At 40.4% G+C, this 27,494-nt stretch overlaps 1 protein-coding gene across 2 annotated transcripts in view; it reads left to right on the forward strand.

The window, feature by feature from the left end:
* The window catches only part of LanB2 (laminin subunit gamma-1), a 131,164-nt gene that overhangs the window by 12,035 nt on the left and 91,635 nt on the right, over positions 1-27,494 (forward strand). For both annotated transcript variants that reach the window (XM_019045810.2, XM_019045811.2), the window contains exons 2-6: positions 6,619-6,883; positions 18,597-18,714; positions 19,558-19,750; positions 20,725-20,855; positions 23,420-23,598. In XM_019045810.2, coding sequence (XP_018901355.2) covers positions 6,619-6,883; positions 18,597-18,714; positions 19,558-19,750; positions 20,725-20,855; positions 23,420-23,598 — 886 coding nt within the window. The remainder of the gene's footprint in view (positions 1-6,618; positions 6,884-18,596; positions 18,715-19,557; positions 19,751-20,724; positions 20,856-23,419; positions 23,599-27,494) is intronic.

Here is a 27,494-nt window from a genome sequence, read left to right on the forward strand (position 1 = left end):
CAATTTCCTGTCGTGTTTGGTTTTTTTTTTTTTTGGTAAAAAAATGAAACAATATAACATCTACTAACTTTTTGTGAATTTATCTTACACTTTAAAAAATTTAGTTGTACTTACGAAATTGCACGTCTGGGTAGTTTCTGGTTTTGTTTAAAAATGTAAAACTTAATTAGGAGGGAACAAGGCGACGGCCGATGCAAATACTCAGATTCTGGTATAAAGTCAGTCCGCTTTCAATAATGATTCAAGTCTTGATCAGTTGCCCAGTGTGAATTGTGATTTTTGGAGTTTTTTCCTCCTTCCATTTTTTTTCGTCTTTTTAAGTAAAATTGACCAGCATGGCGTTTCCAACTGTAAAATACCTATAGTAATACTTTCTTTAAATTGTGATCTTAATTATCATGTCAAAAACTGTTATGCTCAGGCCGCTAGATTTTCGAAAAATAAAAGAAACAATCTTACAAAATCTCAGCAACACCTGATGTGGCTTACCGCGGTTTTGCATTTTCACATTTGAGGGTATTAGAGGACAAGGCGCATAAGTGTAGTTTTTGGAAAAAAATAGAGATATTAATGATTTCAAATGAAACTAGTCTTAATCCATATTCTGTGAAAAATTTGCTCCCAGATTCCAATTTTTAAGTGTCAAAAGGTCAGTTTGCACTATCTTTCCACCACACGGATCCATGTAATTTTGAAACTTCGAACGCGTATTTCTCGAAATGGCAAAAACTGCACTTATGTGCCTTGTCCTCCAAGCCCCTCATTTAATAATAATTTCATTTTGATGCGTCCTTTCTCTGACCTACCTAATCTGCCACCGCCAATAGGTACTGCCTCTTGTATTAATTTCATTTTACCTCGACATTTGACAACAATGGGCGAGAATATTGTCGCGTCGCGCCGGCCGCGCCGCCACACGCCTCGTGCGCCCGGTGTGCACTGTTATTTGCGTTAATATGCGTTATTTGCGTTGATATGCGTTATTTTCGTTTCAAGCGACACTTGAAATGGAGCAGTTTGCATCCTTAAAATACGATACCTATTTGCGACACGCACCGCATTCAAAAATACGATAAACACTGTGTTTAATTTTTATTATCCTTGATGCTAAATTGCGCTGAAATATCGCGAATCGCATCGCTCCCAGATCGGTAGGAGTTCCGGAATCTTTAACTCGTTCCTTGCCCGTGATTAACATTTCAAGATTATTTTTTTTATTTATTTTTTTTTAAAGAGAGTTATACTGCTTCCAATCGTTTTGCTTTATTACCCTTTTTCCTATCATTATTCGCCATTTTTCTTCCTCTTGCAATCTCAAACATGTCTCGTTTTCGCATCTTGAGTTTGCATTTGTTTGGAATAAGAATCCGTGCGTAACTCGATTTCGGAAAGTCTGCAGCATTGCAAACGGAGACACGAGGTCTCGCACCTTAGCCAACGACATTTAGGGGCACAAATCAGTAGTATATTGTCAAGTAATTTTTGTATGGAAACCCTGATCTACATGAATCAACGCAAAAATACATCGTTAAAATTGGCGATTTGAATGCAGAATTTTCTTTTTCTCGCGGGACAACGACATTACAGTACTCTTCAAATATCGGAGACATCAGTCGCATATGGTTTTCCAAGGGAAAAATAAAGTATGACAGGAAGTCTGCGGCGTTGCAAACGAAGTTACGTGGTTTTGCACTTTAGCCATCGATAATCGATTCTTAAATTTTTTCGTTGAAAAATTGGGAGAGATCTCAGCAACCCCATCGTGAAAATTTGCCATAGAGTACATAGAGTCGTAATGTAATTGGGAGAGCTGGCGCCACTTTTAAACCATTTCCTGATCCCAAATTCCGAGACTCCTATAAGTCACGCCGGCGCCGGGTCACTTTTCCGATACATAATCGATTGTTTGCGATACATGGGAACCCGGCCATCCGATGTAAACGAGGAGGTTAGGAATCATTACGTATCCCACGTCGCCATATTGGATCGAATATTTATCGAAAAAGTGATCGAAATGATCGTCTCACACCGGGCTCGGGTTTCGTCGACCAGAACATGGCGCCAGCCCTCCCATTCGCATTACAACTCTATGTGCTCTATGATATAATTGCACCAAATACTGTGCATATGCACAGTCTCCTCATTTCAGGTGAGGATAATGTCTACCCTCATTCAAAGATTTAAAGAATTTAATAAACTTCCAAAAATAGCAGTGACGTGGCGTGCTTGGCGATCCATCGATATTTCCTCATTTGAAGCAGTGGTAAATAATCGATTATTGAGGTGTTCGCTGCGAACACCCTGTTTATCGATACTTTCCTATAGGTTTAAATGGCTGATCACTCGATATATCGCAAAGCACGCCACGCCACTGGAAAATAGAAGGGAAAAAAATCAGCGCCTCGATTGGAAGTGATGGCAGCAACCCCGTCTTGAAAATTCGCTGAGAGTCTTCGGGAGTGCTATTTTTTGTAGTTTGATACTCCGGTGAAAATCGGGAGAGCATCGGAGCGTAGCAGAGCTTTGAGTGGCCGCGCGGGAGGCGGCCGCCGCGCGATCCGGCTGAGGAGTGCGGAGAGGCAGAAAGGGTTGAATACTATTTTTAGGAGTCGTTATAACTCTTACCTTAGTTGAGATGAACGGAGGCGTCTCGCCCAAGTTCACCGGGTTCGTCGCTCTCCCTCCGTCATTCGCCTCGTTCGCGGCGTCACAGACGGAGGATCGACGTCAAAGCTCCCCGGATCGCCGGATTTTTGAACATAAGAAACGCCATAATGACGTCATCGACGGGATTTCCCCATAACGTCATCGTGGCTTTTCCAATGACGTTTCCTGATTGGTTACTTTATGGGCCAATTAGAATGTACAGCAATAGACACACCAAAATTGCTTTATTTTTTTCTCTTAAGCCCTGGATAGACGATCAAATTCCCGAACCAATTCCGACCAAAGTAGCATTAAAGTGCGTCGGGAGTCATCAGTCTCATTTTAAAATGAAAACTTGGCAGAAATGTTTCCTGTGGCAGGAAATGATGAATGATGGCACTCCATTCTGATCTTACTTTGAACAAATAAGTGCGGCCCGTCAAAGTTTGATGGTAGATGGTGACCATCAGTCATCAGCATGTCTACTTTGATCGGAATTGGTTCGGAATTTGATCGTCTATCCAGGGCTTTATATTGCCAGAATCACCCGCTGAATTTGGCAGCTGAATATGGAAGTCAACAGTCATCGCTCAACAGCTGAAATTTCGCAAATTCGAGTTATTTTCATCCAGATATGTATGAAATCTATTTGAACAGTTCAGACAAATGTCCCAAATCCGACATTATCCGATGGTCGCTTAGAATCGTTGCTGAATTTTGCGCGACACGCGCAAAATTCAAGCATCGGGCCGATGACTTCCACATTCAAGCCACATTCAGCTCCCACATTCAGCGAGTGATTAAGGCAATAGGAAGATAAGATGACAAAATTGACCAATCACGGGAAATTTGACCGTAGCACAGTGGATTGAGTCAATTTCTAGAGGTCGGACATGAAATTTTTGGCTAAAACTGCAAATTTTGGTATTTGTCGTCACATTTCAAATTTTATAGGGTGCTTCTAAAAGAAAATTTTACGAGGAACCAATGGAATCGCTTTTAGAACCTCAACGTTTTGTATAAACAGAGTTGAAGACGTTTCAAGTTTCCAAATTTTGTCCAACCTCTCCGATTGACTCGATCCACTGTGCGTCGTCTGCAAGAACTCAAAATCGAGTTATGAATACCATAAGATACAGGAATAAAGCATACAAAGAAACATAGCCCGAGTATACGAAAAAATAGGGAGGTATTTAAAAAATGACTAAACAAGGCTTAAAAATTTAAAAACACTAAAAGGTAGGACGTTTGAGCTGTTACCAGCTCATTTTTAGCTGCAAAAACACGTAAAATAAATAAAAAAATTGAGTGGCAACCCGACCCCAACCATTATCAAGTGGCCACTAGACCACGATACAGGAGCATTTTGAAAACATTTTGGGACCAACAACTCCCAAAAACATTGAGAAAAAAAGTTCAGGCATACGAACCGTGAGAGTTGTGTTTTACACTGTCATACTATGGAAGAATGTCGTATGAATATTCAAGCGTTGCCAAATTTCCTCCGATAAAATACGAATTTGGAGAGAAATCTGTGAATGTTAGCCCTCCAATTTTTCTGAGAGATATATTCGCAATCAGATCTGAGTTATCCGGAACTTTCAAGAGAGAATAGTCATTAGTCTCCTTAGAAATGAACATTTTATCGGAGGGAATCTAGTAATTCCAGGTATTTTTCAAGTTGAGTCCTGATTTCTCAAGAAAAAGTTCAAGCTACAAGCTGCGGCAGGGAAAACAAACAGACAGGCTCGCGACAGCACTTGAGATGTTTTAAATTTTCCCCATTCAAGTGGTGTCAAAAATCAGGTGTTCTTTGCCTTGAATCTCCTCGAATATCGATTAAACTTTTTATACTTCGTCAGAAAGGCTCAAATATCAAAAATTCATTGGCGCTGTAGGTCTTAACAACTTTAGGAAAAGCAAACGAAGACTCAAGCGTATGTTGACAGGTATTTTCTAAAAATGAATGTTCAACCACAGTTACATTAGTGGCGGGGAAAACGTGAAGGATGTTTTATCCAAATAATACTCCGATGCGACAAAGGTAGAAAGAATTTTTCCTCGATTCAGAATCGTGAAGGCACGCAATGACGATTATCCCAAAATCAACGCTAACCACACACTGTGGACGTGGATTGATTAAGACGGTTTTTCGGATCAAAGACCATAAGATAGAGCTTTGTGAAAGGAATTCAATAGCCCATGCCTCTGATTAGTTAACCATTCGTCCCGCGCCGTGACTAGATTTCCAACCCCCCACTCCCACCCCCGCCCTCCTCTTACAAGGCAATGGTGCCAAATGACCAGAAAGTGTGATCACGCTTAAAATTAAGTAAAATTCGACCAAAATTTCTGAATATTGACAACTTTGAGTGTGACTGGTCGGACACAAAACGGAAATTCATTATTAAATTTATCGATCAAACGCTCAACTCTTTTTCAAAGACTTCAAAGCAAGCTTAATGCCTCCAATATGTTAACAAATACAACCTTTAATTTTCAGGTCCTGTAGATGTAGTGTTTTCTTATGACAGAATTCTTGTTATACAGTCAAAGGTCAACGTGATTTTCACCGAATAAAAGTACAAAATTTGAGTTTTTGACGGGAAACACCCGCGCGCGTATCTTTAAAATAAGTTCCGACCAGCTTAGTCCATATCTGCGGTGCTAGAAGGTGTAGATCAGTCATTCTGTCATATTCTCTCCAATAATCTTCAACTTATTAACCGAGGGCATTCGCGTGTTCAGTTCAAGTTGTGTCCGCTCACACACGAAATTCATCTTGCAGACACCTGCAAATTCGCCCCACTAAACATGGGTGCAGGAAGTCAAGTTTGCAAGAGAGGATCGAGGAGGTGTATGAACGCGTAAAACAAAGCCGATAACCGTTCTGTATGTTTACGACCTGAAAACATGAAAATACGATAGGATAGGTTGGCCACAGTAAGGTTTACTTCACTCGAGCCGCAATGTGTTCTTACACACTGAATGCTTGGATGTACCGTTTTCGCCATGTCAGCACTCACTGCGTCGCTCCTCTGACGTAAGGGCGTATCTCAATTTTCACGTGAGCCCTCTTTTACATACACATCCATGCTCTCTGGGGCTCATGTAAAAATCGAGGTACGCCCTTACGTCGGAGGAGCATCGACTATGGGTGCTCAGTTACGTTCTCATGGTGGCTCCTGCTCGTTTGACGAGACAGTCAGGTTCAATGTTGCCAATTTTTTAACTGTGTAGATGTTAACTGGTAGTGCATTACGGCGCGGTTGAATCGAACCACATGAAAAAATCAAATATTTTAAAAGTACCAGACTTGGGCAAAAGTTAAAAATTGAAGTCGCGCCCCTGATGATGATCCAACGGGTCGAAACGCGCGTCGGATAGTTTGCTAGTGAGTTTTTAAATTGTATTTTTCACGTGAAAACATCGGCCAAATTATCACAAACGCCATGCGTCGTTTCAAAATTTCTGCTGCCATTTTATATTTTTATGGAGAAATTGTTGGTTGAATCGTTTTGAAAATTTCACTGAATTTTATCAGCAGCACAAAGAAAATTCGGTGAAATTTTCGGACAGCTTCGTTGAACGCGATTTCCCAGTGAAAAAATAAAATGGCGGCGGAAATTTCCAAACGTAGCGTGGCGCTTGTGATACCTTGGCCGGACGAAAATCAATACGGATCCCGAAGCACAACATTAGTGCCGTTTCTGGCCAAAAACTCAGAAAAAAAATGCATACACTGGGGAAAAAACACACTGGATCTAGAGTCCGGACTCTTAAAAACATCTACAAGAAAAAATACTCTTGATTCCTTTTGATTCAAGCAAAAAGTCCGACTGAATCAAGAGTATTTTTTCTCGTCAATGTTTTTAAGAGTCTGGACTCTAGATCCAAAAGACTTTTTTCCGGTAGCGGTATAAAATTTGAGGGATGGTTAAAATAACTGATTATTTCCTTGATCTGTTCCAGAAATGCATCCCGGCGTTCGAAAACGCGGCGTTCGGGCTGCCGGTGGAGGCGTCGAACACGTGCGGGGAGTACGGGCCGACAGAGTTCTGCGAGCAAACCGGGAGTCACGTGCAGCAGAAGAACAAGACGTGCGAGATCTGTCAGCCGCGGCAGTACGACCCCTACTACTTGACCGACTACTCGGAGAACAAGACGTGGTGGCAGTCCGAGACCATGTTCAAAGGGATACAATATCCCAACGAAGTCAACCTCACCCTTAAGTTGCGTGAGTATCCACATCAACCTCACCTTCTTCAGAGACATAGAGTACATGGAGTCGTAATGTAAATGGGAGAGCTGACGCCATGTTCTTGTCGATCGACGAGTCCCGGGCCCGGTGTGCGCCGAGCTTCGGTCACTTTTTCGATACATGCTCGATCCAAGGTGGCGTTGTGGAATACGTATTAGGGTGATTCGATGGACGCCATATTTTGTGTCAGAACGGCATGCGATATATCGCATCAAGTGGTTCCATTTTTTCAGCTACTCGTCATTTTACTCCAATTTTGAGATCGCAATTCTGTTGTCAGGAGACTAAAGCACTCACTTACCAATTTTAACAAAGAAATTCAACGTAATAAAGGCGTGGTTTTTTTAGAGAGAAAACATCGCATTCGATACTGATATCGAAACTGCTCATCTATATTTTCTCTCTGAAAAAACCACTCCTTTATTACGTTGAATTTCTTTGTTAAAATTGGTAAGTGAGTGCTTTAGTCTCCTGACAACAGAATTGCGATCTCAAAATTGGAGAAAAAGACGATTAGCTGAAAAAATGGAACCAACTGATGCGATATATCGCATGCCGTTCTGACGCAAAAGATGGCGTCCATCGAATCACCTTAAATCCTAACTTCTTCGTTTACGTCGGATGGCCGGGTCCCCGTGTATCGAAAGCAATCGATAAAGTATCGAAAAAGTGACCCGGCGTGACACAGGAGTCGCGAAATGCGCTACCTGGAAAATGCTTAATAGTGGCGCCAGCTCTCCCACTTACATTGCGGCTCTATGTACTCTATGTCCAGAAATTAGAGTGTTCCACAGATTAAAGAGATTTTGTCTGCGGTGATGGACACTCTTAGCCTAATTTACGCGATCCAACTTTTCATCCGACAAAAGCGGAGGAACGGTTGGACGGAGAGTTGAGCAAAAGAACATTGGATACGATTACGCCGCGTGATATCGTCGAACGAATTTTGGGTATCTCAGGCAACTTCCGGTTCGCGAAGATGCACCTTCAGCTGCTGTCGATCAGAGAATTTTGATTCGATATTCCGTTTAGCTTTTCATGAAATTCTTGCGTCCCCGTGTCAACATCATCCGCCCCAACTTTTTATTCGACAAAAGCGGAAAAAAAGTTGAATCGTGTGAATTGGGCTTCAGTGGAGGAATATGCCGACGAAGAAACTGCAAAAACGCGTATCAGAAGACTGCGCATACACGTGCACGTGCGCAAGGCGTCAGTAAAACAGAGTGGAAACCAAAATGAAACATTTTGAGGGCTCAGGACACGTTCCAGCGATTAAATTCTTTTTCCTCACCGGCGCGAAGCCGGCGTCCCGATGTATAGTCAATCCCAAAGTTTTATTGAGTGGTTAATTGCTATCGGATTGATTTACGCATAGGTAAATTAAGAGTGAGCGAAATGCCATAACATTAAACTAGAAAAGGATAGCACTATTTCATAGTCAGCTTTGCTTAAATGCGTGGATCCACGTAGAGTCTCAATACGTGACGCGCGGTTCTTGCATAGCATAGGTGCATTCGGGAAAGAGACGAAGATAGCAGAGTCTCGGAGGGGATATATGAAGTGATGTAAAAGGAGTTAATTTACCACGAACAAACGATGGGACCGATTGGACGTATTTCTATCAAACAGAACTATGTACATTATGACGTGAGCCCTGTTACGCATGTATTCTTAAAGGTCTCAGGGCTCATGTCTTAATGCACATAGTTCCGTTTGATAGAAATACGTCCGATTAAGGGCCCCGACGTGAGCAAATGGTCTCTTTTATCTTAGAGGGTCCTCGCGGACAGCTAACGGGGGGGAGATTGGGGGAGGGGTGTTCCGAGGGGGCCTCGACGTAAAACGTAATTGAAACGTCTCAGTCTCGTTCACCGAACTTGCCCATCTGCCTCATGCGGCTTTGAACTTTGAGCTGTGGCCATTAAACTGTCTTAACTGTCAGGACTGTCTGTTTTTGAGGACTTGCATGCAGAGACGAAATATTTTGCAGGCTTCGTGCAAACAATCCGAGGAATGCAAGTGTGAAGTTAACACAGTTTTTGACAAATGAACAATACAATCACCGAAAAAAAAAACTCCGGCCGTGGGAGCCGCAATTACGGGCTATATAGAGATACCGTTCGTTCCGGGCTCAAAGGCCAAAAATTCCGGCTGCTGGAGCCGTAGCTTCGGCCTCTGAACCCGGAGCAATCGAAGCTACACCTCCAGCAGCCGGAATTTTCGGCCTTTGAGCCCGGAACGGACGGTATGTCTATATAGCCGGTAATGGGCCTGTTGCATGCAAGAGATACAGCCGCGCGAATAGACTTTTTAGGGGTTAAATGACACGAAAATTACGATGGTCACATTAAAAAAGTCTGAAATACACTCCTTACTGCGCAATTTGCGTTGTTAGGAACGCGCTTTTTCAAATTTCCCGCGTCTGGGGGCAGTTTTCTAATCACCGGAAACGAGCAAACGGCGGGCTCGGTGATTTCCAGAAGATGCCGAGTCATTGTTGTTGTTGATATTGGCGCGTATACGTAGTATACCGCCTTTGCGATCGTTTCGAACCCTGCTCGATACAATAACCGAGTCCCTTAGTTCCTTACCGAAAAGTGACTACCGCGAACTTCTGAGATTTTCCAAGCGTGTAAAAAGTTTATTTATCCATCAATAATTATGATTTAAAGTTGTTTCTCATTCTGGGGCTCATTAGTTTATGTGCAGTGAATACCAAGAGTCTACGTTACTTGTTTTTTTCAAAAAAAGCCTAAGAATGCGACGCGCTGATTTAAAATATGCATATATAAGCAGAATCAAGCGAATTGATTCGAGGATGGCTGAGCAGGTCGGCACTCTCGAAATGAGAATTTAACTCCTCCGTTTTGTTCAAAACGTTGCTTTGACAGATCTGTAACCTCGGTTATAATTTCCAAAAGTTGGTACCCGTGCTCTGATAGTGCAATCTGTGTAAGTGCAATCTGTGATGAGCCTCGAGACTCATTAGACCATTAGCTAAACGTGGCTCATACAGGAATCCACTTACCCCTCTCTTTCCCACGCTCCTGCTCACTGCGTCGGCGTCTCGACGAACAATAGCTAATGACGGTTGCCAAGCGATGCCGGGATCCTCAGCCCCTCGCCCAATTACTTACGCTTCATTAACCATTTCACCGTCACGCTAGGATTCGTCCAATTTTCAAAAAAAATTGTTTCGCGAGTTTTTAGCAATTTTTTCCTTACTCTCCGTTAAAACACGAATTAAAAGAGGTCTCATTCATAAAAATCGGCCAAATAGAAGAGAAGTTACAGTATTCAAAATCCGAAGAAATCAAGAAAACTTCTCCAAACAAAAAATAAAATGAAGGGGGGGGGGGGGAATGTATAAATTACAATTTAATATGATTGACCTCAGAATGTGACAAGCAATTCAATTATAAAAAGGAGAAAAAATTGAATGAAATTACAAAAAATTAGCCTCTTGCAAGGGGCTTCCTTGTATGAGTTTTGACCTGAAGACAAGTAAATCCCGTTATATTATTAAAACGAAATTGACTCCATAGTTTAATGCCTTAGTTTCTTGAATACGATTATTTTAAGCACTCGAAAATGTATACCAGCAATTTTACCCATGGGGTGATTTCCTGAGAGCTGATAATATCACGAATTTCTCATAGAGCCCTTCAAAAATGGCTTGCTTTTTGGGCAGCCGATTCGGCCATCAAACCGGGGTTTAAATGGAAGCTGATAATAACACAAAGCTCTGAGAACAATTTTAAGATGAGTATAGGAACGGTTTGTACATTACGAGGAGAGGCGGACATTCTGTTCAGCATATCGATACATAAGTATTTTCACACGTAGAATTCAATTTTCACGTCAGGGAGTCGACATATTTTGATTTTTTCGATTTTATACGGGAAATTTATGGTTTTTCGGGATTGAAATTACTTACAATTGTTTCATGAAAAATGAATGCACCCAAAATGACAATAGCATTTTGACTTTCACATACCTACGTGCACTCACTAAATTGATTGGTAAATTCAAAGAGTGGGTACATCGACCTGGTATATCAAGTTTCTGCGATTTTTTACGGCAAATCGGTAGATTTTCGGGATGTGGATTGCTTACTTTCAATTCATGAATGAATAAAGCATGGACATGGTTGAGCTTCTTTGCATGAAAAGACGTTTAAAATAACAAAATCAAGACATATTTAATACAATTGCATTTATATCGAGTCAATTTCTTTTCAATAATATAACAGGATTTATAATACCGGTGATTTGGGTATTTTAGCCCCAAAATACCTTTAAATCGACTTTATCTTCTAGGAATTCGACAGAATTTTTCCTTTCTTCGCTTAAATTTTTCCGTAGCACTTTTCTTCAAGAATCTGATAAGATTTTGCTTGAGGCGGATCAAAAAACTTAAATTTGTTCGAATAGCTTTCTAGATTCACAATACACGGTCTCGTCAAGGTGCGTCGTTGACCTTGCAGTGTTGGGTCGTGAATTCTCTTGTTGTGCTGCTTGCCTTTTTTGAAATCTCTATAAATGAAAACTAAAGGGGTTGATATGTGCGAGTTAATGACGCGCCTTATCAACACATTGTGTTGGAGTTCACTGCTTGTTTTTTCTTTCAGTTTGTTTACAAACCCAACGTGATCTCCTATAGTGGTCCATATACGCTTTATGCGGTAACCAAATCGATCAACTTTTAAATATCCAACGCAATCCTTCTACATTTCATTTCACGATGTCACGAGCTCCGATTTTTAGGTTATGTTGTCAGTTTTAGTTGACCGGAAATAGCCGCGAGTTGCCGTTAATTGTTTCCGTTAGAAAACTGCCCCCAGATGCGGGAAATTTGAAAAAGCGCGTTCCTAACAACACAAATTGCGCAGTAAGGAGTGTATTTCAGACTTTTTTAATGTGACCATCGTAATTTTCGTGTCATTTAACCTCTAAAAAGTATATTAGCACGGCTGTATCTCTTGCATGCAACAGGCCCATTGCGGCTCCCATGGCCGGAGTTTTTTTTCAGTGATTGTTTATCGGCAGTAACATGATGACTGATGATGATGTTAGACGACTGATGAATTTTGTGTTGTGCGTTTTCTCGAGTCTCGTCCGATAGGATCCAGGGTCTTGGTCACTGAGCAGATTACTTATTGACTAATTTGACATAAAATTCCCGCATGAACAAGTCCGAGATTTTAAGTTCAAATGACCCTAAAGTGATTAAATTTTACAAAAACCCGAACTTTTCGGTTTTTGTTTAAAATTAACTCTCAGTTTATGAAGAAGCTCTTATAGTCACTTGAAGATGGGCTGCCCTTTGCTGAATGTGACTAGGTAATGCTTGGGCCGCGTTAAGCAGGAGGGAACCAAACAACATTAGCTATTGCCAAATTTAAGTGGGCAATGTAATTTTTTACGCGAAAACGGTTGTGCAGATTTTTGTGCTTTCAGTAAACTTTCTGCATAGTGCGAAGCAAATTCCCTGAAATTTTCAAAATTTTCGCATACACGTTCTCTTGTAAAAAGTTAGATCAGTCAGTTGAATTTGGTAATAGCTGATGTGGCTTGGTTCCTTTCTGCTGAACACGGTCCAAATGAAGCTCTAATTGTGGGTGCTTTTTTTTTTTTTGAACTCGGGTACTCGGATATTCCTCGTGAAATTTTACCGAAAGATAGTGTTCCAATAAACCATAATCCTAAGCCGTTTTGGAATTTTTCTAAAGTGTATTAATGTATGTAGCGATTTGATTAATTCCAATGTAGAGACGCAGAGGTAATAAAAATTCGGACGAAGCAATCTTTCCGTTATGCTTCTCCTGTTTATAAAATCTTTTAGAGATTCAAAGTTTATCCTTCCATCCGATAATTTTGAGTGACACTCCGTCAAGATTCCTTGAAATCGAATATTTCACCGGAGGGAATTTTGCAGCGCTCGAATCATCTTGTGGTGATTATCTACGGCATAGCCGCATTGATAAACATTAGACCTCATCAACTATGATGGCAGATGAAAATGATGCGGTTTCTGCAAAGTGCTCCTACTGCCTATTAAAACTCCAAGGAGACAGGTACAGTGCGGAGGTACCGGCTCGTAATATGACCAGCTTTTAAAGAAGCCATCCAACTATATCATCTCCTTTTTCAACCTCTATGACTTGCGCCTCCAGCGCGGATAGGTCAGGGCTCTGCATGTATCGGCGAGTGAATGAACGCAACAGGTATTGATATAAAAGAGCTTCCTGAAGCGGTGGCAGGTCCAAAGCGGAGCTTCGGAGGAGGTGGCGGGCGGGCAGGAGATAGATTGGAAAAATTGACCGAGAGGTTGGGAGATTTATTTCAAGGCATGCGGATGTTCGTGGGGACGTTTCGAGACAAAATTTAAAAAAATAACCTCTCAAATTAAAATTTAAAAATTCTTCTTCTTCCTCTTCCTCTTCTTTTAACGACTAGGACGTAGCCCTGTTTGTCATGCCGTCAAGTATCGAGCACAAAACACTATATATGAGGTCTTATATGTAACAATGGCGGATGTAAAAAATTACTTTTCCGAAACACGCAGAAAAAACTGTTTTGGTCACACAAAAATCTAACATGTTCGGCTCTGACATAATGAACAGATCTCGAAGATCACATCTCAAGTATTCTCTCAAAAATTTCTCGATGCCAAAACAGTTTTTTGAACTTGTTTCGAAAAGGTAATTTTTCACATCCGCCATTGTTACATATAAGTCCTCATATACGTATTAAAAATCTAAAAAACACTAAAATTTCACTAAATTCACGAAAATCACAAAAAAAAATCATAGCACGAAATTAAAATATGTGCTTTAATATGTGATACAAATGCACGGACTTTATCCTTTTCAGAGCAAAATTTCCTCTAATCATTCGTCTATTGTAGCTGTGAAGTAGCAAAGAATACATAAACATACGATAAAAATAAATTGAGCAACATGTTTGCACATGACACAAAATAAATTGCATTTAATTGCGTTTTTGTATTTGCACAAAGCTGGCTCTCTTCCCCTGAGAATTGTTGATAATGTAATGTGGTTTTCATAGATTTGACGAGTCCTTTATTTTTAGTGATAGTTAGATTTTTAATATTTATAAAGTTTTTTGTGCTCGCTACTGGATGGCCTGACAAACAAAGTTGTGCTCTAGTCGTTAGTAGAAAAATAAGAAGAAGCATTTGCAGAATCGTCGTATTTTGCACTCGTCCCTCTAAGGCGGGTAATTTTCCTCCTATGCTCTTCCTGCCTCTCTCCTAATTTTTTGACAATCTTGCAACAATGCTTAACACTCATGTGCTGATCGCTCGCGCCCGTTTTTTAGCACTGTCTGACTCATCAATAACGTCACTTTTCAAGGAAAAATATCAAAATCAGCACGATTCAATGTCATGGACAAGCTCGCAAACGGATCAATGTAACATTTAAAAGAAACGGAGACGATTTATTGCAATCAGTGTAAAGAAACAATTTTTATATTCGTCTCTACTTTCACGTGATTTCACGGCCCAACTCGAAAGTTTGGGCTGAGTCGCGCAGCTAAGCTTAAAGCGAATGGTTTTCCCACCTGCGAGCCAAAGCTACGGTCTGTCAAAACAGACCCTTGTTACATAATAGACAAATTGAGAGTGAATGTCTGATCATGCACACTTTAATTTATTATTTTCTTCACTCGTTACTTTTTTCTGCTGTATGACGACAACAGAAAACTAGAAAAACCGGATTTAGTATATGTGACGGAAGGTTTAAATGGAAATAGCCTCCATGCACGCTGGGTTCGTCGATTTCCTCAGAAATTTTTGCAGTGGTGAAAGCATAGCTGAAGCTCCAGCTCCAGCTAGAATTGTATTTAACAAATGGGTGGTTATTCTACGAGGATTAAAAATAAACAAGTGGCACGGAATATAACAGAAGAATATGAACTATGCAAAACGATTATTCCGATAACGGAACTTGGCTGTTTTGAAAACGCCTTCAAATGCGGCGTGATACCTCACGCATTCCGGAGAGTTCAAATAGTTTTATCATTGCGCCGTAAGAATGTGACGGAAGATTTTAATGGAAAAAGTCTTCATGCAGGCTCGCCACATCGCATCTCGAGCCCTGGTACCAGTTTTAAGGTCCGGGCCCCAAGCCCGGAGGGGGATGGGGTCTGAGGGGCATCCCCCGAGAAATTTTAGAATTTATACGACTAATCGGACGCATTTTGAAGCTTCCATCAAGAATTTTTCCATCAATTTCAAAAGCGACGGAGTGGCCCCGTGAAATCAGATCTGCAACATTCAGATTTATCAACGCGGTTTGAAGGGCATTGGAGGGGATAAGAGGGGCCCTACTGCTTCAGAGTGAAAACATTCAGTGGTATGCGCGGGACTCCAGATGAATAAACCGAGTGAGCGACGAGCGTGTCCCAAATGCTACGAGCAACTATAACTGCTCCCAAGTCGCCCACATTGCCTATCGGTATACTGAAGGCGAACTGGTCGGCACGAGTGAGAAACAATGTGATTAAGTATTAAGCCGCTACAGTTATGAATGAACCAAGTAAACGTGGCCAAAATGCTTCAAGCAACTATTACTGCTCCGAAGCCGCTCACATTGCCTATCGAGATATTGAAGGCGAACTGGTTTGAACGAGTGAAAAACAATGTGAATGCAATATTAATTCATACTAATGCCACCAATGCTCACTAATTTGAAATTTGGATCCCTGAGGAGGACTCGCAATGGGCCATAATACACGGTCTGAAGTAGAAGAAAACGTCACAAGTGTTCTCCACAAAATCTTACGTAGAAAACAATTCACACAACGGGAAGTTTTAAAATCGACTCCTGAACGAGATATTAACGAGTTTTTTAAACACAGATCAGATGGAAGTTCGATTAAACAATATAAAGAAAAATATATCATTCTTTTTTTTTGCCATTAAAAAATGTTAATAAAGAAACACACCCAAAAAAAGTGAAATTGATTTACTTATTTTTCGGTGTATATCTTGTTCAGAAGTTGGTTTTCAGACTTTTCGTTGTGTGATCCGTTTTCCTTCTGGAATTTTGAAGAGTTAACCAGGGCCGGATTCACCTATTTTGCCGCCCCCTTCTCATTCGTTTTGAAACTTGATAAAAACCATCAAATGAACGTGCCAGCGGGGCAGGGGTGCACAGAACGCACTTACTCGTGTTGAACACATTTTTTGGGGATGCCTTGTCAACACTACTAGCAAAAGTTAAGTTTGGTAAACCTATCTCTGTGTGGACAAGGCCTTCCATTCATAAGAAATGAACGAAAAAATTATGAAAGAGCAAACATAAATGTGGTTCAATGATTTTAACTTCCGCCGCCGCGCCGCGCTGACTGCACCGTGTTGGACGCAATGCGTGAAGTGCTCACGCAGTCTTGTAGGCGCCATGCGTTTCACGCTAACCGCACTGTGTTTGATGCAATGCGTGGAGTATTCGTGCAGTCTTGTAGGCGCTAATATGTGTTACATGCCGATCGCCGCGCCGAGAGCTTCTCCTTTTCATCTCAAGTCCTCGTTATCATTTCTCTCTAAGTCGCGGCGTTCCAGGCCAAATTGTGTGTTTTTCTCTCTCTCTTAAATCGACTTATTGAAGGTGCTGTCTCTTGTATCACTAAGAGACGACAAAATTAGAAATTACTATACTCTCAGGAAATGAGAGATTTTGTCGTCTTTTCTCGTTTGTAATTTTATTTTTATAAATCCGATTTTTTTTTATACCTACTTTTTAAAAAATTGCAAATTTTTGCCGCCCCCTAGAGTTGCCGCCATGGGCCGCGGCCCATGTTGTGGCCACCCCCTTAATCCGGCCCTGGAGTTAACGGTAGCGTTGTGCTTTAATTTATAACTTGTCTGGAGGCCCATTAAAATGTTTAGTGATATTTATAAATTGACTAATAAAATAACACAAACCAAGCTCACTTGACAATCTTGTAGTCGCGCCAACAACTCATCACGCTAATTCACAAAGATGTCACTCGGACGAAGAAGCGCAGAAAGAAAGGGATTTTCCGCGTGGCTAGCTCTCTTCGTTGAAAGTGGATAAAACACGTGTCGTGTTCTTTTATATTTTTCCACAGAGCCCCGGTCACTAGTTTCACAGTTCACACCTCCGAGTGACTCGGGAAACAATGGGAATAAAAGAGCTGCCACCCACGACTGAGCAGTGAGCATCCAGTATTGCTAATCACTTGTAAGTGAGACACTGCGCTGCGCCTTCCATGTCACTCAGGCTGTCGCGTTGTTTGCACGAATCAACTGAATCGGTCACTGGAAAAAAAAACACATTGGATCTAGAGTCCAGACTCTTGAAAACATTGACCAAAAAAAAGGACTCTTGATTCAAGCAGATTTAAGCTTAAATCAAAAGGAAATCCGCTCAAATTAAGAGGCTTGATTTTTGATTTAAGCTTAAATCTGATTGAATCAAGAGTATTTTTTCTTGTCGATGTTTTTAATAGTCTGGACGCTAGGTCCAATGTGTTTTTTTTTTCCCAGTGGTTGGTAATCAAACATACTTTGTCCACTCTCTGATGAGGCCTCACAAGTTGTAGTGAGCGTTCTCGGAGACTTTAGGAATCATCGGAGTAAAATGTTCCGGGTTAGAAAAGCTATATTCTGCCGTGCTAAGGAAGAACGCCGTATGAGCCTTCAGACGTTACCAAGTTTCCTCCGATAAAAACCGAATTTACTGGGAAAATTGTGAAAATTATTTTCTAAAATTTTCACACAATTTTGTACGCGATTAAATCCAAGCAGAAAATTTCAAGGGAAAATATGCATGCATGTTGTCAAAAAGACATGTTTTATCGAGGGAACTTTGGCAACTCTCGAATGTTCATATGGCGTTCTTCCTTAGCATGGCAGTTATGTGCATGTGGCAACTTAGCACGACAGTGTTGGGTTATAAAAAGTGTCGATTCAATGTTGTTGTATCCTAACATTGTATTATCGTGTGTCATTTCATTTACGCACAAGATAACTGCATCTGCAAGATAAACTGCAGAATTGCGTATCTCGGTTTGCAGCGTTGTAGACTCCCTGTCATACTTTATTTTCTACATGGAAAACTACTGAACGTCATTTTTTGAAAATTTCATTGATTTTACTTCTTTTCATAAAGAATATTATGTGACCATTGCCATGATGTTGGTAGCGGTATATTCCAAGTATACTAATCGACGGTGACATTACCAGACCACGAATCTCGGGTCTGTAATGTATTGTTTGTTATTTAAATGTTTTGTTAGTTTCAAGTATAGTTATTATAGTTATAGTTATTAAGATTAAAATCGCTAGAATTGATTTTTCTGGAATTGAAAGGTACACTTCTTTTCCGACGTTGCAGACTTCTTGACATATACTCAATGTTTTAAATCGAAAACTATTAAACTTCTATTCTTGCAAATCTTCGTGATTATTCTTTATCTGTGCGAAGAACACTTTGTGAAAACTTTGAAGAATGATCCTAATTTGTTCTCCTTCAACAAAATTAAATGGAAGCGAAGATTTTTAAACACCGTAAACAATATACGTGGTCTAGGTGTTTCGTCGTCGTTATGGGGTATAATTTACATTTCTCTGCTGTCACATACCATTTTCTCCATGCACGATATTCGCTCCGTTACCTTCATTTTTTGTTTGATTTCAGATAAAGCATTCGATATAACGTACATTCGATTGCTTTTCTGGTCGCCGAGGCCGGAAAGTTTTGCAATTTATAAGCGGACCGTTGAAAACGGACCATGGATTCCTTATCAGTATTACAGGTAATCAAATCCTCTCAGCTGCAATTTTTTCTGTAATACTAAAAGCAAGTTAATGGGCATGAGAACCGAAACTTTGAGTGACGATTAAATCGCTGGGCACATCACTCTTAGGCAGCAATTTCAGAGTACAGCTCCCAGTTTTTCAATACAACTAATATAGCTGGAGCGTGGGCCTCAGCTTGTAGCATAGCTTCTAAATTGAAGGAGTTTCTTATGTACTACTGTTTTCACGCCTCTCACTTCTCAAGATCAGTCTATTAGTACAGCTTATTTTGCCTCTCTCAATTCTTCACATTGTCCACCGATGGAGGCTTTGGGGCATCCTGTGGATTTTTCTTTCCAAAAAATGAATGCCTGTTTAGAAATGCTTTTTACGAATACCGATATCCTTCCTCTATGAATCAATTTTAAGAATTAGTACGTTTTTACCATTTTTCTTTAAAGTTTGCCACGCAATTGAGTCAATTTCGTTCCTAAATTTTTTGTACCTCCAATTTTTTTTTCTTGATTATTTTATGGATTGCACTTTACAAAAAGGAACCACTAGCATCGCAATGATGCTAAGATTGTGCAACTTCATCTTTTGCAATAAAATTGCGGAAATCTTGAAAAACTATGAAATTTAGATGGTAATTTTTGTCTTAAATTTACAGTTTTTAACGAGTAAAATAGAAACTATTGATGGATAATCGGGTTTTTCCTCCAAGACAAAAGAAGTTGCACAATCTTAGCAACACTGCAATGCTAGTGGTTCCTTTTTGCAAAATGCAATCCATATATTTATTATCTAAAATCAATTTTTAAAAGCCTATTTTAAACACACGATTTTTCATTTCTAATCAGTGGGTCCTGCCGAGACACGTACGGACTACCCGATCAAAATTTCGCATACGCAAACGATACGAAAGCTCAAACAAGAGCATTCTGCACGTCAGAATACTCGGATATCTCACCGCTGATCGGCGGTAATAACGTATTCAGTACGTTAGAAGGAAGACCTGACAATATTCATTTCGAAACCAGCCCTCCTCTACAGGTAAGGCATATTAATTGATTTTTCTCATTACCTATTAACTATACAGAAACCATATCGGCGGATCCAGAAAATTGGCAACATTGTATTTTCTCCATTTGAACCTATGGAAATGAATCGATTCTTGGAGGGGCCAGGTGCTCCGACTAGAATCGATTATTTAGCGTAGGTTTAAATGAAGGGAATCCGGTGTTGCCAAACTGCTGGATCCGCCTCAGACAGAAACCTACATTTACTACCAAAGACTCTTCAATTCCATTTATTAAAAATACAATCATTGAGGTTGATTTTTAAACTTGATATGTTGAAAACATGACCATGATTTTTCCTAGACAAGGAATAAAAAGAGTCCAGGCTTAATAGTTAGATGGAATAGTAATTTGTAATTACTTGTGGCGGGATAGAAATTTATTGGAATCCAGCCACAATGAGATGCGGTCCAACCACAGCTCGAATTGAGGGTTCAAACCCGATTAATTGAAAACGGTCATTTTATCCACGAAATCGAGGCTGGACCCCAAAAAACAGGGTCCAGTTCCAACTTGCCACATCGTATTTTTTTCCTCGATAAATACTTTTTCCTCGAGAAATTTCAACGAAAGCCGTAATTTTTTAATGTTTCCCATATTTATTGTAAATACAAATTGCATTTTAAGCACTTACATGTATACGCTTACATGCATACACTTACGAGTATACACTTTCAAGTAACAAACCCTTGCGAAATCGATTGATTATCCTTGGTTTATACTGGTCAGGAACAAAATCAATGACAAGATGCTTTTACATCATTTTGAGGTTTGTTACTTCAGTGTTAAAGGCTTCCTCAATCATAATGCAAACCATATCAGCTTCTTTTTAGGGAGAAGGTTTTTTAAGGAGTGTCCATAAACACTGCCTTCCTACAACCAGACGTCGTTAATACAAATTTGCAAGATCAGCGTCACTTTTGCATTGTAGAAATATTTCTGTCGTAGGAATGGGTGACAGCAACTGATATCCTCATTACTTTGAATAGATTAAATACGTTCGGAGATGAAGTGTTCGGGGATCCAGAGGTCCTGAAATCCTACTTCTATGCCATCGCTGATATCGCCGTCGGTGCTAGGTGAGTTTCATTTCGTGTATTATTTCGACGTATTTCTGCCATACGGAACTATGTGCATTATGACGTGACCCCTAATATGCATGTATTCTTATGGGTCTCAGGGCTCATTTCTTAATGCACATGGTTCCGTTTGGCAGAAATACATCCATTTATGATGTCTCAGTATAGAATCAGCCTGTATAGATATTCATTTATGTACGAGTATACGATGCATAAACGGAATTGATTTTGAGCATACCCTACTTTGCAAATGAGCATTATACAGGTCGGTCAAAGTAACTTTTCAGTTTTGCGTTGTTTAAAAGGACAGGCTATATTTAGGAGAAAAGAGCAAGGTTTTTGGAGGGATCACGGGGCCTCTATACCAAAAATTATCTTCATGGAAAATAAACTAATAAATATCCTGTTATTCATTGAAATGGTAATATTAAGCACAAAAATGTTCTGCCCAAGCAACGTGAATCTTAGCGAGGCATTGCTGTCCGGATAAGGCCGTCATGCATTTTTTATTGCATTGCAATTATTATTCGTAGTATGCATTTTTAATTTCACTGATTCTCATGAAGGTAGAAACCTGTGAATGCCTTCTTCTATTTTAATTTAATGTGATTCAGTGTTGTAACGCTTACAATACTCTCATGAAAGTACAAAAATAAACATGGGCGCATTTTCTTCTGCTGGTGCAAAATTGTGCAAAAACTTGATATGAACTTGATGTTTGAAGAAGAGACCGACGCACGATGCCACGAAGCGCCTTCAATTTTACTGGATGCAAATTTCGTATCATCCCGCAGCATCCTTCGTAAACCGCCTGTAAGGCGCGGCGTTAGGGAATTACTTCTCCTCTCTCTCTTCCATTGAAGATAAGATTCTCGCTTTTAATTCCACTAAACGCAAAGTTCATTCCTCCAGCTTCACTGAAAGTCGCAGCGTTGGAGAACTGTCTGTCTTCTCCTCCTTGCATCTGAGAGTATAAATTTTCAAATGCAAATCGTTGTAAAATTATCATGGATAATAAGTGTCCATGATAAAATCTACAGCCTTTTATCTAAACTCTCTTAAGATTTATGAGAACGCCACTCCGAAGTATTTCAACAACCAGTAAGTCATTCATCATAACATACCAACGCGCAAGGCGCCATTTTACACCTAGATCGACGGGGTGTACGAAAAGATGCATTCAGTCAAATAGAAGGCGTCTTATCGTGAAGTGATCTTACATCCGCTGGATTGCCGAAATATGGGTGCTAAATTATGAGACATTCTTTACCGATTTTGAACACCATTCCTATATGCAGCAATGAAACGCTTCTAATATATCTTATCAACACATTTTTAAAACATTTCTAAACTGTATGTCTCGATAACATGGAAAAAAGTTCCTCTCATTGATAAATGCTTCTTTTAAATGTGTCAGAAATGATTTAAGGTGATGATCCTGTTTAGATACTTACAATTAGTGAAATGATTTAGAAATATTTCCCAAATGTATGACACAAATTGTGCTATCAGGGTAGAGTTGACGGTCCGGTCCCAATTCATTGGAGCTGGCCATTTCATACAATAAATTGTTCCTGGACCTTGAGCACTGGGTTTTTCTTAAGTGTATATAAACGAACACCTAATTTTCAAACTTATTCGCCACTCGCTTAGAGAAAAAGTTTGGTCATATGAACCGTTAGGATGGTGCTCTCTATCGGCCGGTATATGTGCTCATACTCCAGTTTCGAGGAACCGTATGCTCAATCCATGCGAGTGAGCTTTCAGAGTATACTGAACCACAGAAAAAACTTGGATGCATAAACCAAGGATGCAGTTCCTGGAACCGAGGGGACGGTGACATAAACCAATAGTGCATCCACTGCGCGCTGTAGAGTACCGTGCTCACACTGCCGTTATAGCGAAGATAGTAGTTAGTGCAAAAATGAAGTTTTGAGAAAACGGGCTCAGATGCTTCCGACCGGACAATTTTATTGAAAGTCTATATACTGCTGTCTTCCCTTCGACTACGTAATTTTTGGCGCACTTACGGCTTTCTTAAGTGTCTCGTTTTTACACAATTAAGATTAATTTTGCTGTTTTAGCAATTCCAGTGATTTCATCTGAGAGAGCTCAGACGAATTTTGAAGGAAACTCGATTTCGAAAATTTGACACTAACTGCTCTCTTCGCTATCACGGCAGCGGTGACATACACTGGAAAAAACACATTGGATCTAGAGTCCAGACTCTTGGAAACATTGACAAGAAAAAATACTCTTGATTCAAGCAGATTTTTGCTTAAATCAAAAGGAAATCCGCTCAAATTAAGAGGCCTGGTTCTTGATTTAAGCAAAAATCCGATTGAATCAAAAGCATTTTTTCTTGTCGATGTTTTTAAGAGTCTGGACTCTAGATCCGTTGTGTTTTTTTTTCCAGTGTGCACTAATAGTGCGATCACTGCGCACTGTAGAGCACCGTGCTCTCAGTCCATCTGACCGAACTTTTCTTCGTATCGTGCTCTTTTTGGCCTGTGTCCTATCCTAGTGTATCTAACTTTCTGGATGTTGCGTGTGGACTTTTTTAGGTGCAAGTGCAACGGTCACGCGAGTGAGTGTGTGGCGACAACTGCGTACGACGGGACGGTGCGGCGAACGTGTCAGTGTCAGCACAACACGGCTGGCCCGGACTGCAACGAATGCTTGCCCTTCTACAACGACGCCCCTTGGGCCAGAGCCACGTCCTTCGGTGCCCACGAATGCAAAGGTATGTTCACCAACTCCCTTGTATGTCACTGTCCACGGGAAAGGGGCTTGAGCCAACGGGGGCAAAGATTTTTTGTTCGCGTGATTTTTTTCAAGTTGCATCAACAGCTGGGAAGCTCTTGCCCTGTGATGGGCCTTTGGAAGCACAAACAGCAACTAACATGGAAAAAAACTCGGAGGTTGAGTTTTCGGCAATATATACTCTACAGTGTTCTGAAGAATATGCTGTGATCCATTTTGTTCATTTTTGTGACTATTGTGAGCGGAAAGTCGTATCACTATCAGAAATTTCCGGGCTGTGAACATGAACATGCCTGATTAGAACACTCATATTATGTACCTGCTACCATACGCGACAAAAAACAAGGTTTTAAGAGCTTGTCAATTTTCTAATCGATTCGATTAATCTTCATCAATTGATCCGAATTTTCATCAAGGTCCAGTCACACGATCTAATTGAGCCATCAAATTGGGCCTCCAGTTGGTCGCATCCTCACCTCAGGTCTTTTTCCACCTATCAAGGCTTCAGTTTTATGGCTCAAGATCGTGTAACTGAACCTTCAGCTCGTGCGCACTGCAACCGAAAATCCATCAGTCAACTTCAAATTTTCGTCAAATCTGCTGGATCCCCAGCAAACTCGCTCAAATTTTCGTCAAGTAGGCAAGAGTTCTTGGTAATTTTGTTATGCAACTGAGAACATCCGTCCAAAACTAATATGCTAGAAGTACACGATATCGCGATCGTCGTATTTCTTACCCTTCGCGTGGCCGCGAAAACCGGCAACCGTGATGGGGTATCTTGAGCAAACATTGACCAGAGGCGAAGGCACAACGCAACACCGACCGTCACGGTTTGATTTCTACCGGGAAGGTGAGAGGTGTTTGATGGGTTCATTTGGGGATGCTTGGCGACCGAATTCCACAACCTGGCGCAGGATTTTCCTCTTTGATTTGGACTGAATAAATCAAAAGGAACTGTGTCCACTCTGGCATGAGCCCCGAGATCCATTAGAATACATGCATGGCAAGGACCATGTCAATATGGATATAGTTCCTCATGGTTGCGTTAGTTGAAAGGGATCCGGCGGCGCATTCCTCCTGAGTGGCCGCGAGCAGTTGTTTTACACCTCGAGTTGATGGGGCGGAATTCTTTTTGCCAGCATTTCACGGAAGGCGCTCTCGCCTCCTAAATCGCCTCTTCGGTATCGATGGCGACGGCAAATCTCTTTATACCGATGACAGGACGAGTAAAAGAGGGGGAAAGAGTTGTTCACGATATTGCGGTTTGAGACGTCGTGGTTTTCTTGCTTTCCTAAATTTTCTTCGGGGACAGACATTCAATTTTTGCACGAAGTCGCGTATGCCTGAGGGTGGATCTGCAGCATTGTTGAGATTGGTTTGACAATTCATCAATAATCGACAATTTCTAATTGTGTTTCAAAAAAATAAGAAAGAAAGAAAGAAAGAATCCACATCAACGCTGTGCTGCGATGCGTCACTTACTTATACAAAATATTTGCGACCAAGAAAACCTTTAAAAAAAACTTCAAAAATACGTTCCAAGTGAATATCGCGAATCGTTTTTTCTTCCAATTTTCAGTCTTTAAGCGGGTCGAACTCTCAGGGTTATTCCAACATGTTTTTCAATCAAATCTTGTGCAGAAATACCTCAAATCCCCAATGCACAATGTGCTGTAAATATCGGAGATTCTTATACGACAGTTCTAGAAATTCAGAAATGATCGGTTAGTCAATCAACGATTGGGTCTTCCCAGAAAAAATTGACTACCTTAAGATAATCGCTGATATTTTGTGGGTCAGGTTTTACGATAATGCGACTTGTCAATTTTTTCTGGTACCAACAAAGCCAATATCACTAGAAAAACTATTCGGGCACTTGAAAGATCTCCTCTTGAATCAATATTAAAATCGTTTGAATCAATCAGATTTTAAAACAAAAGACAAGGAGTCCCTGGTCTCGTAGATAATCTAGATTATATCTGATATTATCTATATTGATTATTTTGTCTCCTAATATCATTGTTACTTTAATTCACGCATGTAAATAGATCAAGACATATGATTCTTGAAGTAGGTACACTGGAAAAAAAAAAAAAAAACACATTGGATCTAGAGTCCAGACTCTTAAAAACATCGACAAGAAAAAATACTCTTGATTCAATCGGATTTTTGCTTATATCAAGAACCAAGTCTCTTAATATGAGCGGGTTTCCTTTTGATTTAAGCTTAAATCTGATTGAATCAAGAGTATTTTTTCTTGTCAATGTTTCTAAGAGTCTGGACTCTAGATACAATATGTTTTTTTTCCAGTGTATAATATTTTGTAAATTCAGTTTCTCAAAAGAAAAAGAAAAAAAAAACCATAGGTAACATGTGTCTACTTAAGTCTATTTTCCTCATAATTTAGGGAAACTTTCTCCTGATGGCAAATTCAAGAGTATTTCTACTTGAATCAAAGCTACTTTTTCAATAACGATTCCTCGCGATTAGACCGAAACGGGAATATGAAGGAAAACCTTGATACTGGAAGTATGCTGGCATGAATTTCACTTTTTCAGAGCGGGAGTGGAGTGAATTTTATTTCACGTTGCAGAGCGCGAAGAATTTTTCGATTCCATTCTTTCGCCCGGATTCCTCTTGGCACAATAACTCGTGGCGACGACGCCCGTTGCCCGTCGTTTATTCTGCCGTGCCGAGGAAGAACGCCATATCAGCGTTCGGACATTGCCAATTTTACCTTGATAATACATTTATTTCAAGCACTGTCATATTTAAAAAAGAAAAAAAACCCTTAAAATATGGCCCGACCTGTTCATAACAGGATGTAGGAAAGCACTTGGTCCACACTATTCTTGTTTTCCCTGCAGAATAGTGTAGGCCCAGCACTATTCTGCCATGCAAAGGAAGAACGCCGTATGACCCTCCAGGAGTTGCCGAATTTTCTCTGATAAAATGCGAATTTATTGGGGAATTTGTTATTGTTTTTCTTCTGATTTTCCAGACTATTTTGATCGCAATGTATTCTAAAATATCTGAAGATTTTAAGGAAAAATATACATAAATAAATGCATACCTCCTCGGAGTGGATCCCAGACTTTTCTTATGTACCCAGCGTGATTTACGTGTGATTTTACCCATAGGAAGTCTACTTTCTTGGCTGTGTCTCTTACGCTCTACACTGGAAAAAAACACATTGGATCTAGAATCCAGACTCGTAGAAACATCGACAAGAAAAAATACTCTTGATTCAATCAGATTTAAGCTTGGATCCAGAACCAAGCCTCTTGATTTGAACGGATTTCCTTTTGATTTAAGTTTAGATCTGATTGAATCAAGAGTCCTTTTTCTTGTCTATGTTTTCAAGAGTCTGGACTCTAGATCCAATGTGGTTTTTTTTTCCCCAGCGTACTAGACCTATTGGAAGTACAATATTCACAGGTCTTTAGTCTCCCAGAAAATTCGTTTTTTATTCATTTAAATTTGGCAACACCCTAAAGCTCATACGGCGTTTTTCTTCAGGACGACAGTATTGTCCAGCACCCAGCGTTGCCTTTTTCGACCCGGCGTCGGGATGCCTCGTTCATCTTAGCCAAGTGGAAATAATTTTTCATGCTCCTCCAGCGGCTCTTATTTCCGATTCGCATCTGCCCGATGATTCTGCGCCGGTCCCCGGTGCCCGACGTAATTAATGTTTCGGTTTACGAGAGATGCCTCACGCCGGCCGGCCTCGTGTGGTCATCCATGATCATGTTGCCAAATTGACGATATTAATAATTATTACAGTTTTGCTCAAAGCGTACGCACCGCTACCGTTTTCTGCAGGTTGCCGGCAATTTGAACATTTGGACCGCGTTAAACAGAGAGGAACCAAGCGAC

Source organism: Bemisia tabaci, chromosome 3 (genome assembly GCF_918797505.1).
Source record: "Bemisia tabaci chromosome 3, PGI_BMITA_v3".
Lineage (NCBI taxonomy): Eukaryota > Metazoa > Arthropoda > Insecta > Hemiptera > Aleyrodidae > Bemisia > Bemisia tabaci.